Source organism: Leucopleurus acutus (assembly GCF_964270905.1).
Source record: "Leucopleurus acutus genome assembly, chromosome: 9".
In the NCBI taxonomy this organism is placed as follows: domain Eukaryota; kingdom Metazoa; phylum Chordata; class Mammalia; order Artiodactyla; family Delphinidae; genus Leucopleurus; species Leucopleurus acutus.
This window is the reverse complement of record NC_139144.1, coordinates 107,169,837-107,186,580: the sequence shown is the minus strand read 5'-3', so window position 1 is coordinate 107,186,580 and position 16,744 is coordinate 107,169,837. Positions and strand designations below refer to the sequence as shown.

General features: G+C 42.5%; 1 protein-coding gene across 1 annotated transcript in view; it reads right to left on the bottom strand.

The window, feature by feature from the left end:
• The window catches only part of RNF32 (ring finger protein 32), a gene marked incomplete at its 3' end in the record, with an annotated part of 39,156 nt that extends 26,324 nt beyond the window's left edge, over positions 1-12,832 (bottom strand). Inside the window, 3 exon segments of the mRNA XM_082847083.1 lie at positions 9,006-9,288; positions 10,097-10,188; positions 12,818-12,832. Of these exon segments, the coding sequence (XP_082703209.1) occupies positions 9,006-9,288; positions 10,097-10,111 (298 nt within the window). The 5' untranslated portion in view covers positions 10,112-10,188; positions 12,818-12,832.
• Between the last annotated feature and the right edge of the window lie 3,912 nt (positions 12,833-16,744).

The following is a 16,744-nucleotide window of genomic DNA, read 5'->3' as shown; positions in this document are numbered from 1 at the left end:
ACCCCATGCCAAACAACCAGCAAGACAGGAACACAACCCCACCCATTAGCACAGAGGCTGCCTAAAATCATAATAAGGCCACAGACACCCCAAAACACACCACCAGACACAGTCCTGCCCACCAGACAGACAAGATCCAGCCTCATCCACCAGAACACAGGCACCAGTCCCCTCCATCAGGAAGCCTCCACAAGCCACTGAACCAACCTTAGCCACTGGAGGCAGACACCAAAAACAATAGGAACTACGAAACTGCAGCCTGTGAAAAGGAGACCCCAAACACAGTAAGTTAAGCAAAATGAGAAGACAAAGAAACACACAGCAGATGAAGGAGCAAGGTAAAAACCCACCAGACCAAACAAATGAAGAGGAAATAGGCAGTCTACCTGAAAAAGAATTCAGAATAATGATAGTAAAGATGATCCAAAATCTTGGAAATAGAATAGACAAAATGCAAGAAACATTTAACAAGGACCTAGAAGAACTAAAGAGCAAACAAACAATGATGAACACCACAATAAATGAAATTAAAAATTCTCTAGAAAGAATCAATAGCAGAATAACTGAGGCAGGAGAACGGACAAGTGATGGGGAAGATAAAATAGTGGAAATAACTACTGCGGAGCAGAATAAAGAAAAAAGAATGAAAAGAATTGAGGACAATCTTAGAGACCTCTGGGACAACATTAAATGCACCAACATTCGAATTATGGGGGTCCCAGAAGAAGAAGAGAAAAAGAAAGGGACTGAGAAAATATTTGAAGAGATTATAGTTGAAAACTTCCCTAATATGGGAAAGAAAATAGTTAATCAAGTCCAGGAAGCACAGAGAGTCCCATACAGGATAAATCCAAGGAGAAACATGCCAAGACACATATTAATCAAACTGTCAAAAATTAAATACAAAATATTTAAATACAAAAATAAAACTATCAAAAATTAAATATAAAGAAAAAATATTAAAAGGAGCAAGGGAAAAACAACAAATAACATACAAGGGAATCTCCATAAGGTTAACAGCTGATCTTTCAGCAGAAACTCTGCAAGCCAGAAGGGAGTGGCAGGACATATTTAAAGTGATGAAAGGGAAAAACCTACAACCAAGATTACTCTACCCAGCAAGGATCTCATTCAGATTCGACACAGAAATCAAAACCTTTACAGACAAGCAAAAGCTAAGGGGATTCAGCACCACCAAACCAGCTTTACAACAAATGCAAAAGCAACTTTTCTAGGCAGGAAACACAAGAGAAGGAAAAGATCTACAATAACAAACCCAAAACAATTAAGAAAATGGTAATAGGAACATACATATCAATAACTACCTTAAATGTAAATGGATTAAATGCTCCAACCAAAAGACATAGACTGGCTGAATGCATACAAAAACAAGACCCGTATATATGCTGTCTACAAGAGACTTACTTTAGACCGAGGGACACATACAGACTGAAAGTGAGGGGATGGGAAAAGATATTCCATGCAAATGGAAATCAAAAGAATGCTGGGGTAGCAATTCTCATATCAGACAAAATAGCCTTTAAAATAAAGACTATTACAAGAGACAAAGAAGGACACTAAATAATGATCAAGGGAATCCAAGAAGAAGATATAACAATTGTAAATATTTATGTACCCAACATAGAAGCACCTCAATACATAAGGCAAATGGTAACAGCTATAAAAGGGAAAATCGGCAGTAACACAATCACAGTAGGGGACTTTAACACCCCACTTTCACCAAAGGACAGATATGCAAAATGAAGATAGATAAGGAAACACAAGCTTTAAATGATACATGATACATCATTCTCAGTGGTGAAAAACTGAAACCATTTCCTCTAAGATCAGGAACAAGACAAGGCTGTCCACTCTCACCACTATTATTTGACATAATTTTGTAAGTTTTAGCCACAGGAATCAGAAAAGAAAAAAGAACTAAAAGGAATCTATATCGGAAAAGAAGAAGTAAAGCTGTCACTGTTAGCAGATGACATGACACTATACATAGAGAATCCTAAAGATGCTACCAGAAAACTACTAGAGCTAATCAATGAATTTGGTAAAGTAGCAGGATACAGAATTAATGCACAGAAATCTCTGGCATTCCTCTACACTAATGATGAAAAATCTGAAAGAGAAATTAAGGAAACACTCCCATTTACCATGCAAAAAAAACAATAAAATACCTAGGAATAAACCTACCTAAGGAGACAAAAGACCTGTATGCAGAAAATGATAAGACACTGATAAAAGAAACTAAAGATGATACAAGCAGATGGAGAGATATACCATGTTTCTGGATTGGAAGAATCAACATTGTGAAAATGACTATACTACCCAAAGCAATCTACAGATTCAATGCAATCCCTATCAAATTACCAATGGCATTTTTCACAGAACTAGAACAAAACATTTCATGATTTGTATGGAAACACAAAAGACCCTGAATAGCCAAAGCAATCTTGAGAAAGAAAAACAGAGCTGGAGGGATCAAGCTCCTGGACTTCAGACTACACTACAAAGCTACAGTCATCAAGACAGTATGGTAGTGGTACAAAAAACAGAAATATAGATCAATGGGACAGGATAGAAAGCCCAGAGATAAACCCACACACATATGGTCACCTTATCTTTGATAAAGGACACAAGAATATACAATGGAAAAAAGACAGCCTCTTCAATAAGTGGTGCTGGGAAGACTGGACAACTACATGTAAAAGAATGATGGTGCAGTGGTTGAGAGTCCGCCTGCCGGTGCAGGGGACATGGGTTCATGTCCCGGTCCGGAAAGATCCCACATGCCGTGGAGCGGGTGGGCCCGTGAGCCATGGCTGCTGAGCCTGCGTGTTCCGAGCCTGTGCTCTGCAACGGGAGAGGCCACCACAGTGAGAGGCCTGCGTACTGCAAAAAAAAAAAAAAAAAAGAATGAAATTAGAATACTCCCTAACACCATACACAAAAATAAACTCAAAATGGATTAAAGAGCTATATGTAAGGGAGGCACTATCAAACTCTTAGAGGAAAACATAGGCAGAACACTCTATGACATAAATCATAGCAAGATCCTTTTTGACCCACCTTCTAGAGTAAGGGAAATAAAAGCAAAAAATGAACAAATGGGACCTAACGAAATTTAAAAGCTTTTGCACAGCAAAGGAAACCATAAACAAGATGAAAAGACAACCCTCAGAATGGGAGAAAATATTTGCAAATGAAGCAACTGACAAAGGATTAATCTCCAAAATTTATAAGCAGCTCATGCACCTCAATATCAAAAAAACAAACGGCACAATCCAAAAATGGGCAGAGGACCTAAACAGACATTTCTCCAAAGAAGATATACAGATTGCCAACAAACACATGAAAGAATGCTCAACATCACTAATCATTAGAGAAATGCAAATCAAAACTACAATGAGATATCATCTCACACCAGTCAGAATGGCCATCATCAAAAAATCTAGAAACAATAAATGCTGGAGAGGGTGTGGAGAAAAGGGAACCCTCTTGCACTATTGGTGGGAATGTAAATTGATACAGCCACTATGGAGAACAGTATGGAGGTTCCTTAAAAAACTAAAAATAGAACTACCATACGACCCAGCAATCCCACTACTGGGCATATACCCTGAGAAAACCATAATTCAAAAAGAGTCATGTACCAAAATGTTCATTGCAGCTCTGTTTACAATAGCCAGGACATGGAAGCAATCTAAGTGTCCATGACAGATGAATGGATAAAGAAGATGTGGCACATATATACAATGGAATATTACTCAGCCATAAAAAGAAATGAAATTGAGTTATTTGTAGTGAGGTGGATGGACCTAGAGTCTGTCATACAGAGTGAAGTAAGTCAGAAAGAGAAAAACAAATACCGTATGCTAGCACATATATATGGAATCTAAAAAAAAAAGGTTCTGAAGAACCTAGGGGCAGGGCAGCAATAAAGATGCAGACGTAGAGAATGGACTTGAGGACATGGGGAGGGGGAAAAGTAAGCTGGGACGAAGTGAGAGAGTGGCATGGACATATATACACTACCAAATGTAAAGTAGATAGCTAGTGGGAAGCAGCTGCATAGCACAGGGAGACCAGCTCAGTGCTTTGTGACCATGCAAGAGGGAGGATATATGGGGATATATGTATAGCTGATTCACTTTTTTATAAAGCAGAAACTAAGACACCATTGTAAAGCAGTTATACTCCAATAAAGACGTTAAAAAAAAAGAGCATGTGGTCCAACCTCATTAGTAACTAATATGCATAATAATTAGATTCTTAAAATAAGAGCTCCTGAAAGAATGACTCATTTACTCCAAATTGGGATTCTCTTCCTGATGTCTAATTTACACCTACCCTGCTCGGGTGACTGTTCCGTGGCTGCTCGATCATTCTGTAAACTGTACCTGCACATGGAAGACAGTCACTAAATCACTGTCACATTCTCCAAGCCTGTGCCTCTCTTGTGAGATTCCGTGTCTAGGACAGAACTAGCACTGTTAGCAGTTCTGGGGAGAATGATGAAGTGTCCACTGGGCACTGCAGCAACCTCAGGCTCCCTCTTCGTGGTTCAGCTCCTGCCCACAGGCCTTCAGCTCCTCTGCCATCCATCACCTGCCTTCGGACGCAAGGTCCCAGCCAAACTTACTTTCCATACCCAGCATCACTGAAAACTTCATGGTGCTTCATCAAAAAATTAAATATAGAATTACCATATGATCCAGCAACTCCTCCTCTTGGTGTATTCGCCAAAGAACTGAAAGCAGGGACTCAAGCAGATATTTCTACACCAATGTTCACAGCAGCATTATTCACAGTAACCAAAAGGGAGAAACAAGTGTCCATTGATGGAATGGATAAACCAAATGTGCTATATGCAGGCAATGGAATGGTATTCCATCCTAAACAAGAATGAAATTCTGATAGTGCTACAACATGAATGGACCTTGGAGATGTTATGCTAAAAGCAATAAGCACAAAAGCACAAGTATCGTATGACTGCTCTTATACACGGCTCCTAAAGCAGTCAGATTCGTAGAGACACGAAGTGAATTCGCGGTTGCCCAAGGCTGGGGGCGGGGACAGAGTTTGGGAAGATGAAAACGTCCTGGAGACGGACAGCGGCGATGGTCGCTCAACAGTGGGAATGCGCTTAATGCTACTCAACTGTGTGCTTAAAAATGGTTGAAATGGTAAATTTGATGTTACGTATATTTTTTCTCTCTTTTTTTTTAACATCTTTATTGGAGTATAATTGCTTTACAATGGTGTGTTAGTTTCTGCTTTATAACAAAGTGAATCAGTTATACATATACATACATCCCCATATCTCCTCCCTCTTGCACCTCCCTCCCTCCCACCATCCCTATCCCACCCCTCTAGGTGGTCACAAAGCACCGAGCTGGTCTCCCTGTGCTATGCGGCTGCTTCCCACTAGCTATCAGTATGACACTTGGTAGTGTATATATGTCCATGCCACTCTCTCGCTTTGTCACAGCTTACCCTTCCCCCTCCCCATATCCTCAAGTCCATTCTCCAGTAGGTCTGTGTCTTTTTTATGGCTTTTTTTTTTTTTTTTTCCGATACGCGGGCCTCTCACTGTTGTGGCCTCTCCCGTTGCAGAGCACAGGCTACGGACGCGCAGGCTCAGCGGCCATGCTCACGGGCCCAGCCGCTCCGTGGCATATGGGATCTTCCCGGACCGGGGCACGAACCCGTGTCCCCTGCATCGGCAGGCGGACTCTCAACCACTGCGCCACCAGGGAAGCCCAGGTCTGTGTCTTTATTGCTGTCTAACCCCTAGGTTATTCATGACATTTTTTTCCTCTTAAATTCCATATATATGTGTTAGCATATGGTATTTGTCTTTCTCTTTCTGACTTACTTCACTCTGTATGACAGACTCTAGGTCCATCCACCTCACTACAAATAACTCAGTTTCGTTTCTTTTTATGGCTGAGTAATATTCCATTGTATATATGTGCCACATCTTCTTTATCCATTCATCCGATGATGGGCACTTAGGTTGTTTCCATCTCTGGGCTATTGTAAATAGAGCTGCAATGAACATTTTGGTACATGACTCTTTTTGAATTATGGTTTTCTCAGGGTATATGCCCAGTAGTGGGATTGCTGGGTCGTATGGTAGTTCTATTTTTAGTTTTTTAAGGAACATCCATACTGTTCTCCATAGTGGCTGTACCAATTCACATTCCCACCAGCAGTGCAAGAGTGTTCCCTTTTCTCCACACCCTGTCCAGCATTTATTGTTTCTAGATTTTTGATGATGGCCATTCTGACTGGTGTGAGATGATATCTCATTGTAGTTTTGATTTTCATTTCTCTAATGATTAATGATGTTGAGCATTCTTTCATGTGTTTGTTGGCAATCTGTATATCTTCTTTAGAGAAATGTCTGTTTAGGTCTTCTGCCCATTTTTGCATTGGGTTGTTTGTTCTTTTGTTATTGAGGTGCATGAGCTGCTTATAAATTTTGGAGATTAATCCTTTGTCAGTTGCTTCATTTGCAAATATTTTCTCCCATTCTGAAGGTTGTCTTTTCATCTTGTTTATGTTTTCCTTTTCTGTGCAAAAGCTTTGAAGTTTCATTAGGTCCCATTTGTTTATTTTTGTTTTTATTTCCATTACTCTAGGAGGTGGGTCAGAAAGGATCTTGCTGTGATTTATGTCATAGAGTGCTCTGCCTATGTTTTCCTCTAAGAGTTTGATAGTGTCTGGCCTTACATTTAGGTCTTTAATCCATTCTGAGTTTATTTTTGTGTATGGTGTTAGGGAGTGTTCTAATTTCATTCTTTTACATGTATCTGTCCAGTTTTCCCAGCACCACTTATTGAAGAGGCTGTCTTTTCTCCACTGTATATTCTTGCCTCTTTATCAAAGATAAGGTGACCATATGTGAGTGGGTTTATCTCTGGACTTTCTATCCTGTTCCATTGATATATATTTCTGTTTTTGTGCCAGTACCATACTGTCTTGATGACTATAGCTTTGTAGTATAGTCTGAAGTCCAGGAACCTGATTCCTCCAGCTCCATTTTTCTTTCTCACGATTGCTTTGGCTATTCAGGGTCTTTTGTGTTTCCATACAAATTGTGAAATTTTTTGCTCTAGTCTGTGAAAAATGCCATGGGTAATTTGATAGGGGTTGCATTGAATCTGTAGATTGCTTTGGGTAGTATAGTCATTTTCACAATGTTGATTCTTCCAGTCCAAGAACATGGTATATCTCTCCAACTATTTGTATCATCTTTAATGTCTTTCATCAATGTCTTATAATTTTCTGCATACAGGTCTTTTGTCTCCTTAGGTAGGTTTATTCCTAGGTATTTTATTATTTTTATTGCAATGGTAAATGGTAGAGTTTCCATAATTTCACTCTCAGATTTTTCATCCTTAGTGTATATGAATGCAAGGGATTTCTGTGCATTAATTTTGTATCCTGCTAGTTTACCAAATTCATTGATTAGCTCTAGTTGTTTTCTGGTAGCATCTGTAGGATTCTCTATGTATAGTATCATGTCCTCTGCAAACAGTGACAGCTTTACTTCTTCTTTTCCGATTTGGATTCATTTTATTTTTCTTCTCTGATTGCTGTGGCTAAGACTTCCAAAACTATGTTGAATAATAGTGGTGAGAGTGGGCAGATGTAATGTATATTTTACCACAACAAAAATTTTAAAACCCCAAGCCCCTCTCCTCATCCGACCCCTCGCGTTTCTTCCCTGCTCTCCTGGTCTCCTCCACCCCGGCTCACCAGGCTCCGCCACTCTGTTCTTATTTCAGCTCCTCAAATGCCCCAGGTCTCTTGCCTCAGAGCCCTGCCTCTGTCTTCTCCTCCGTCAAGAACATTCTTCCTCTGTTCTTCACAGGGATAAACCCTTTTTATCCTTTGAATCTATGGCAGAAGCTAGCTCATGTTCACCAGCCTGTTCCCCTCCTCCTGGGCACACAGCTGGACCTTACTTCCCAGCCTCCCTTGCTAAAAATAAAAATAAGAAATAAAAATCAAAACCTTTTCTTTTCCTAACCTTGCAGTTTAAAATAATCTCGGACTTGTAAACGGTTGTAAAACCGTGTAAAGAATCCTCATGTGCCTTGCACTCGGCCTCCCCAGATGTTCACATTTTACACGACCTGAGTGCAGTGGTCCAATCTAGCAATTTATGTTGATCTAACGCTCTTGATTAATCTATACTCCCCGCAGGATGTCGTTCTTGTTTCACTGACGTCGTTTTGTTCTAACCCTGATCACTCACAGGGCTCTGTTGGCCTGTCCCCTTGGCCTCCCAGGATCTGGGACAGCACCTCAGTCTTTATTTGCTTCTCTTGATGCTTTTGCAGAGCACTGGCCAGGAATTGTGTAGAATGTCCTTCCACCTGGGTCATCTAAGGTTTCCTCAGAGTTACACTTGGAGATGCATCTTTGGCGAGAACGCCCTAGGAGGGATCTGCGTCTTTCTGAGAGCCTGGCATTGGACTTTGTCACTTGGTAAAGGTGCTGGCGCTTCTCCTGTGGTGAGCTGATCCCTGGGGTAATGCCATGAGGCTGTGCCCCGACCTGTGTCTCAACGCGACTCCCCTGCTAGTTCCAGCATCCTCAGATGGTTGTTATCGGTGTGGTCTTTACCACATGGTGATTTTCTATTTCTAGTTCTGGTCTACCATACTTATAGTTGTCATTCTACTGTAAGAAAGAGCCTTCCCCATTACTTATTTATTTCTTCAGTTATTTATTTATGTCACTGTAGATTAATGGATATCTACTTTATTCTGTTTTACTGATTCTTACTCTACTTATCATTACTATCTTCATTTTCTTACTCAAATTGGCCCCATTATCACTTTTAAACTTCAGTACAGACATATCTTTCTGTAAGATCATAAGTTAAAATAATTTCTGTACCAGAGAAAATGGTACTATTAATCTCAACCAGATTCTTTAGGTCTAATAAGTCAAAATATGAATGAAGATCAGCTTACCTAAAGTTAGTGGTGGTGGTTTTGGATCAAGAACGTATTCTTTTTCTGGATCTTCCGCTTTAGGGCCTTGTGTGGTTTTTTTAAGTCCAGTATCTATTGTTGCTTTTGTATTTCTTTTTAGAGACTTGGATCTGTTCTCTGTCCAAGAATGTACATTTGTACATTTGTCCTTTGTCTTAGAATGATCTGCTATTGAAAGATTTCCAAGTTGAAGATCACGTAACATGTGATCTTGTAAAGCCACTGCAGTGACTGCTAAGTTATCCTGTTTAGATGAATGACCCTAGAAAGTGGGGAAAAAAGCCTTACATGCAGAACATTATCGAATGTACCATTTACAGGAAAGCTTATGCTCTAACAGTCAACCTGGATGCCACACCAGACCAAATCCAGTAGTAAAGAATGCTTCGCCCAGCATTACCCAGGTCAGGGGAGCAAAGCCCAGTCTCACCATTTATGCTAACGACATAGTAACATCTTTTCTCTTAATTACTAAGGCCTTAATCGTAATATGAATAAATGCATTCTGACGTATATAAGCTATGCATGCCTAAGCACATTCTGTTTCACTATAATTAGACTCCAGGCAAAGCTTACTTCTGTTACACTAAAGAGAAACTTGCATTTACGTGTATGCTTTTTTAGTGAAAACTTATACAAAATACAATTTCCATGCAGCTAAGAGATGCTTACACCAAGTACTACAGCTGACAGTTCCTCACTGAAGCAAGGTTTGCAAACTATTTTTTATACTGTCAAATAGCTGAATTAAAATATATTCATGAGTGGGGCTTCCCTGGTGGCGCAGTGGTTGAGAGTCTGCCTGCCGATGCAGGGGACGCGGGTTCGTGCCCTGGTCCGGGAAGATCCCACGTACCGCAGAGTGGCTGGGCCGGTGAGCCATGGCCGCTGAGCCTGCGCATCCAGAGCCTGTGCTCCGCAACACGAGAGGCCACAACAGTGAGAGGCCCGCGTACCACAAAAAAAAAAAAAAATATATATATATATATATATGTGTATATATATATATATATATATATATATATATTCATGAGTAAAACAATGTGTATGTTTTAAAAAGGATTTTGTACCTTATTTTTTAACATGCTGACCCAGGAGAAATGGTTTCTTGGCTATATCAAATTATATCATCATTTCATATCCCAGTCCTTTGATTCTTCTACTGTAAAAAAGCCAACAGAAAACCAACTTTAGAGTGTACCTAAAATCTCTGATGAAGTTTACGGGGAAGAGAAACATGGAGAGTCTAACTAATGATGATGAGTGCGCACCAGCACAGCACTCAGCTCTCTGCTCTGATCCCAGAGGAACTCAAGCCGGTCGTGACTCGATTCACCTGTCCTCAAGCAGTTCTCCTGATAGTTGGAGGGAACCTATTAATATGAATGAGAACAATCTGTTGCTAAATACAATGTTACTATACGTGAATACAACAAAATTTCAGACTACAAAGATCAGAGAATGTAAGTGAAATACCTCTTAAAGGGATAAGATTAAAACAGGGATTTGAAGGACAGAGAGCAGGCAATGAACATGCTACCCCACAGGTACAAGAAAAGCACAGGCACTCCAGAACTCAGCAGGTGTTTATGTTTTAGAGAAGGGAACAGTGGACGCTCTGGGATGTAAGAGGAATACTGTCTGACTTCACTCTGTCCACAACAGAGACATACATGGCTTCTAATCTTGCTCTACCTGTTTATACAAGATATGCAGCATATCTGAGTCTGTTCCCTCACCTCAAGACAGATATAATAACGCTCTCCTTGCAGGGTTACTGTTAGGATTAAATGAGACAACCTTTGTAAAGTATCTAAAATAGGTCCTTCTACACAGAAGATACTCTGTAAACAGTTATGCTTGATCCAGTTCCCTTCAAAGCTGATGGAAAGGCGCTTCCCTGGTGGCGCAGTGGTTAAGAATCCTCCTGCCAATGCAGGGGACACGGGTTCAAGCCCTGGTCTGGAAAGATCCCACATGCAGTGGTGCAACTAAGCCCACGTGCCACAACTACTGAGCCTGCGCTCTAGAGCCCACGAGCCACAACTACTGAGCCCACGTGTCACAACTACTGAAGCCCGCACGCCTAGAGCCTGTGCTCCGCAACAAGAGAAGCTGCCGCAATGAGGAGCCCACGCACCGCAACAAAGAGTAGCCCCCGCTCACCACAACTAGAGAAAAGCCTGCGCGCAGCAACGGAGACCCAACACAGCCACACACACACACAAAAAGCTGGTGGAAGAATTTGGAATTGGCCCTTTTAGTTTTTAGACAAGGGTATATCTTATGAAGACAAGAGTACAAAATATATTGGGATAGGGAGGAACAGTAAACTGCTGGAGTAATTAAGGAGTACTGCTGAGGGCTTGATTGTAAGACAAGAGACAAATTAATCCCAAACATGTATCTCAGGATCAACACCTACATTCAGTTAGTCCCACAGAATGAGCTTCCTAAGGGGTAAGTGCAGAATGAGGAAAGCAAGCACAGTGGAAAGGAGTCTGTGAGATCCCCAAGACCCCTTAGCAGTGAGGTGACAGCTTCTACGGCAACCCCGTTCCCCTTCAATTCTGGCATCAAGAGGAGAATGAAGGAGTTTCCATCTAATATTTCATCACAACAGTCTAGGCTGAAGAAATGGTAGAAGGTATTTAAAATGCTGAAAGATCGCTAACAATCTTCTACTTTCAAAATTGCTACAACCTGGCAGAATATAGTTTGCATCATCCTAAAAATTGTTTAATAATCATAGCTAGCTATCTGCAGTCGACAATTTTATCTCAAGTGTCTACACTGTAAGCCACTGGGCTTAACATCAAGAGCTTTTAAAAACTGTGCCCCTTGTAAGTCCTGTAGTGTCGTTAAATTTCAACATTAGAAACTATTTTCAACTATTTAGTCCAACTTCATTTTAAAAGGAGAAAACATATCCAGAGATTACTGACTCCTCCAAAATTATATAATTAGTCTGTGGCAGCAGTACGGTTAGAAACTTAATCCTTACCCAGTATTAAGAGCTAAAATTAATAGGAATATTTTTTCTTCGTAAATTCCATTGTTAACAATTAGTTAAAAGAGGTAGGGCTTGGTAAAAAGATACCACTGTGGTGGCAAAATTGTTACCGATTTGTCTAAGTGACTTTAAGCTAATTTATAAACATGCTAGTTAAAAACACAGGAACACCAGAGAAAGTTTTTAAAAGACAATTGGACACACTGTGTTGCCAGGTTTTATAACTTAGGAATTCCTTGTTTTACATTTTTGATGAGATTCCACCCAGGTTGGCCAGAAGCACAGAAACAGCTGTAGAATGACAGTCCTCCTGTCCCTGGGTATCCGTGGGACTGGTTCCAGGACCCGCCGGTTTTCACCAAAACCCCAGGATGCTCAAGTCCCAGAATCAGCCTCCACCCGACCCCCGTCCTCCGCCAGGGAGAGTGTAGCACTGCGGTGCATATTTACTGAAGAAAATCCGGGTATGGCCTGCAGGTGGGCCCCGCAGTTCACATCCTCGTTCAAGGGTCAACTGCATATGTTAACCGTGGGCCCCCTTTCAGTAACGGGCTGGTTGTGGTTCTCAGTGACCGTTCTAGGCCCTCCCAAGGGATGGCCACGGAGTAGGCGGGCTGCCCTGGGGACCCGAGGACCTTTGGGGCTGCACAGGACAGTCCCGGCCGCTCCCGCCTCCAGGGCGCCCTCTCCCCTGCCCTCCCCAACCCATCCCACCCCTCCACCCTACTCCACCCGGGGCCGCACCTGCAGCGGAACCGACCCCGCCCTCTGCACACACACCGCGGCCGACGCCCTCCACCTCTGCGGCTCGCCGTTGCCTAGCAACCGCCGCCGCTCCGGTCACACGCCAGCGCGCATGCTCAACGGCCCAGTCCTGCCCCACGCTGAGCACCACTTTCCGGAAGCCCGCTGCGGCTCTGCCACAGTGCGCATGCTCGCAGGTCCCGCCCTTCGTGCAGCCACACTGCGCATGCTCACCGGCTCTGCCTTGAATACAGTACAGAAGCCTTTATCGCTTGGGCGGTGCTTTTACACCGCGCATGCTCATGTGCTGCGCGCCGCACAGGGCCGCGCCGCGCATGCTCGCCGCCGCGCGCGCTCGCGCAAGTGTCGGGGGCGGAGTGTGGAGTGCGGGGCGCGGACGCACGTGGGGCGCGTCCTCGAGGTCCCCGGCTCCGTGGTTTCCTTCGCTTAGCGCTCGCCAGATTTCGGCGCCCGGAGCGCGCCCTGCGGCGGGTCCTGGAGCCCTGACTGCCCAGGCAGCCAGGCCGCTGGCCCTGCCTCGGGTGTAGCCTGGACACGCCTGGCCCACTTCCTTTCCCTTCTTTAAGCATCACATCCTGCACTGCCCGTTGTCCAGTGTCCGAAAACCATTGTTTCTTATATTTGAATTTTTTAGTTGACGGAGGTAAGCTTAAATCCAGTCGCTAACGCTTCATCGTGGCACAACGCAGAGACCAATAGAAGTTTGTTGAGACAGTGACTCAGCTGTGCTATTTAAACTTTTATTAAATGAAGTTCAGCTGAAAGTACAGAGAAAAAATACAAAATGCAAATAGTCCTTTTTTTCTCTCACTTCTCTGAAAGTGAGGTCTAAAGAAGTTACCAAGTTGATTGGAAATAGGTCATTGATTGTTAAAGGCCTAAAAGTTAAAGTTTTTGATGTACATTGGAGTAAATGATATACTGATGAAACTAAGATAATCTGAAGCTTTATTGAAGATAATTTTTTTCCTAATGGAATTAAATTTTCTAAGATGGCCACTCCTATTTGGAAGTTTGTTGAAACAGACTAAAAACAAGGTAAAATTTTTTGATAAAGCCAAATTAAATTCATAATGAAGTTCATAATCTTTCACATAATATTTCAGACTTTTCCGACAAATATTGTAATCTTGATTTACATTCCAGTTGGTGATGGGTCTAGGAGACAAGTACGGGTCACTAGTCCTCAGGACCTTTTGTTTTGTGACTCAGCACAGAGGAAAGAGTGGGAAAGCTTTGGATTCAGATAGGTAGATCTTACTTTTGGGTTCTATGCGTAAAGGGGACATTTCTTACTTCTCCCCTCAGTATCCACGAGCCCTTCTCCCCCAGTTGTCCTGGGGATGCTTCAGTCCTGGGATGGAACATATGCCCAGCTTCAGCTCATCGGAAAATCTCAGTGCCCTGGCCATAGTGACTCACAGTAAGTCCCCTACATATGAACGAGATCCATTCTAAGAGTGTGTTCATAAGTCCAGTGCGTAAGTCCAACAGAGCTAGCCTAGGTACTCAACTAACACAATCGGCTACATAGTACTGTAATAGGTTTATAATACTTTTCACATAAAGAATACATAAAAAACAAAGAATGAAGAAAATGTTTTCAATCTTATAGTACAATACCTTGAAAAGTACAGTAGTACGGAACAACAGGTGACACACAGGGGCTGGCATCCAGTGAACAGGCAAGAAGAGTTACTGACTGGAGGAGGGAGAGGAGGTGGGAGACGGTAGAGCTGAAGGATCATCAATAGGGGACGGAGGGCGAGCTGCAGTGTCACTCACGCTGGACGCTGATGGCACAGGTGCTGGTTCCTTGCTGGATTCAATTCTATCTACCCTCTTGAAAAAATGATCCAGTAATGTCTGGGTAGTAGCTCTGTTTTTCTCGTCATAGGTGACGCGGTAGCACTGGATTGCATTCTGAAGGGCTGCTGCAACCTTCGTGTGCCGTTCTACGTTTGGGTCCTGTCCCTCAAAAACTCACAGTGCCTCCTCAAATAAAGAAAATCCCCTTGCCATCTCCTGCGTCGCGAATCTCTTCTTAGCAGTACCAGCTACATCACCGCTGCTTTTACGCTTGCTTCTGGACATCCTGGGCTAGAAATAAAGGTACTGTACTGCTCTACTCTATACAGTACTGTACAGTGAAGTGCACAAAAGCACAGCCCCTTGTAGAGGATGCACGCATGTGACAACGTCCACCAGACACGTGAACTACCTTACGTGATTGGACGTGTGAACGCACGTTCGCATCTCTGAAAGTTTGAAACTTGAAGGTTCGTATGTAGAGGACTTACTGTAATTGGAATGAGCATAGGACCTAGTGGGGCTGATCAGATGGACTCAGTATATTTGTGGCAGCTCCTGGAAAATTCCTTTAATTCTTCCTACTGAACGTAGAAACAAGAAAAGACGTGAAACTGCAGCTGTGCTGGCTATCTTGTCATTACAAGGTGAGAGCCTGAAGCTGTTGGGGGCCATCGTGAACCTCCGAAGGAGGATTATACAGGAAGTGGCAGAGATTTGGACACAGTCCAAGCAAGCCCTGGTGAGATAGTTTAAGCCCTGAAGGTAGCCCAGCTCTGAGTCTTTCCACTTACCTGAGTGAATAAATTCCCTTTATGCTTCAGCCAGTTGAAGTCTGGTTTTCTGTTACTTGTAATGGGAAGAATTCAAATGACAAATAGGTATATTATTACCACCTTAAGGCTCTGGTGAGCTTAAGACGGCATACGTATGTGAACTGCTTAGTTCAGGGCCTGCTAATCTTTATATCCATTTTAAGGTATTTTTATTGAACTTAAGCATCTAAGAAAAATTCCCATTTTAAAAATTCCTTCCCTCCATCCAAGTGTTTAAAATTTCAGGACAGTTTTACTACCTGCATGTTTTCTATCCTAAAGAAATGGGTCTTTCTTCTTAGCTACACAGAATATTTTTCTGCAGGCATTTGCTTAAAAACTTAGTCTTGCAATTATTACTTTGTAATTCTTGACAGAAAGCATAGCTGACATGATTGTTATTTGAAGATGTTATGAGGACCATGTTCCTCACCCTCCTCCAGATAGAGTGTTCTGTCCATCATCAGACTGTGACATTCTTGGATGGGAAGGTTTCAATAACTTGTATAACCCACCTTTCTCACTCCCAAAAGCATGCTGTCAGTGATGTGTAGTTACGCTTCTAGCGTTTTTGTTTGTTTGTTTCAAGATGGGCTTAAGAGATTGCCGTATGTAGAGTGTGTTTGCATCCTCTGAAAACCCCGAGTGCATTTTCCAAAGTACTGTCCAGTGCCCTTTATGGAAGCACTCATGTCACCCGAAAACTGGGTTCACCTCTCGGGGGGTGTTGGGCCAAAAGACACAACCAAGCCAAAGAGCAGGAGAAGAAAGGACTTACTACAGAAAGTCTCCTGCATACGAATGAGTTCCATTCCAAGAGCGTGTTCGTTGAGTCCAATTTGTAAGTCCAATGAAGTTAGCCTAGGTACCCAACATTTACAGATAATGCCAGACACGTGAACTAACTTCCGTGATTGGACGTGTGAACGCATGTCTGCATCTTTGAAAGTTCGCAACTTGAAGTTTCATATGTGGGGGACTTCCTGTACTTGCAGCAAGTAAGGAGAATGCTGGGGATCTTTTCCAAAGTGGTGTCTCCCCAAACAGCAAAGTTGGGGACGTTTTAAGCTAAGGGTACTTGCATATTCATGAAGGGGCTTGAGCAGAGGAGAATTCAGCACTGAATTGGGGCGAAGGTTGACAGAGTCCAAGCTTTAGTTTATCAAAGTCATGCTCTTTGAGCGTCAGTGTCATCATCCCATCCTGTACCTGGTGGGGGCCTTAATTTCTGCAGAACTCGATGACTGTATCAGATTGTTATGTACACCCCTTGAGGAGGAGCTCTGTTCTATGGCTGAACTATTGTTTCTTTTTTT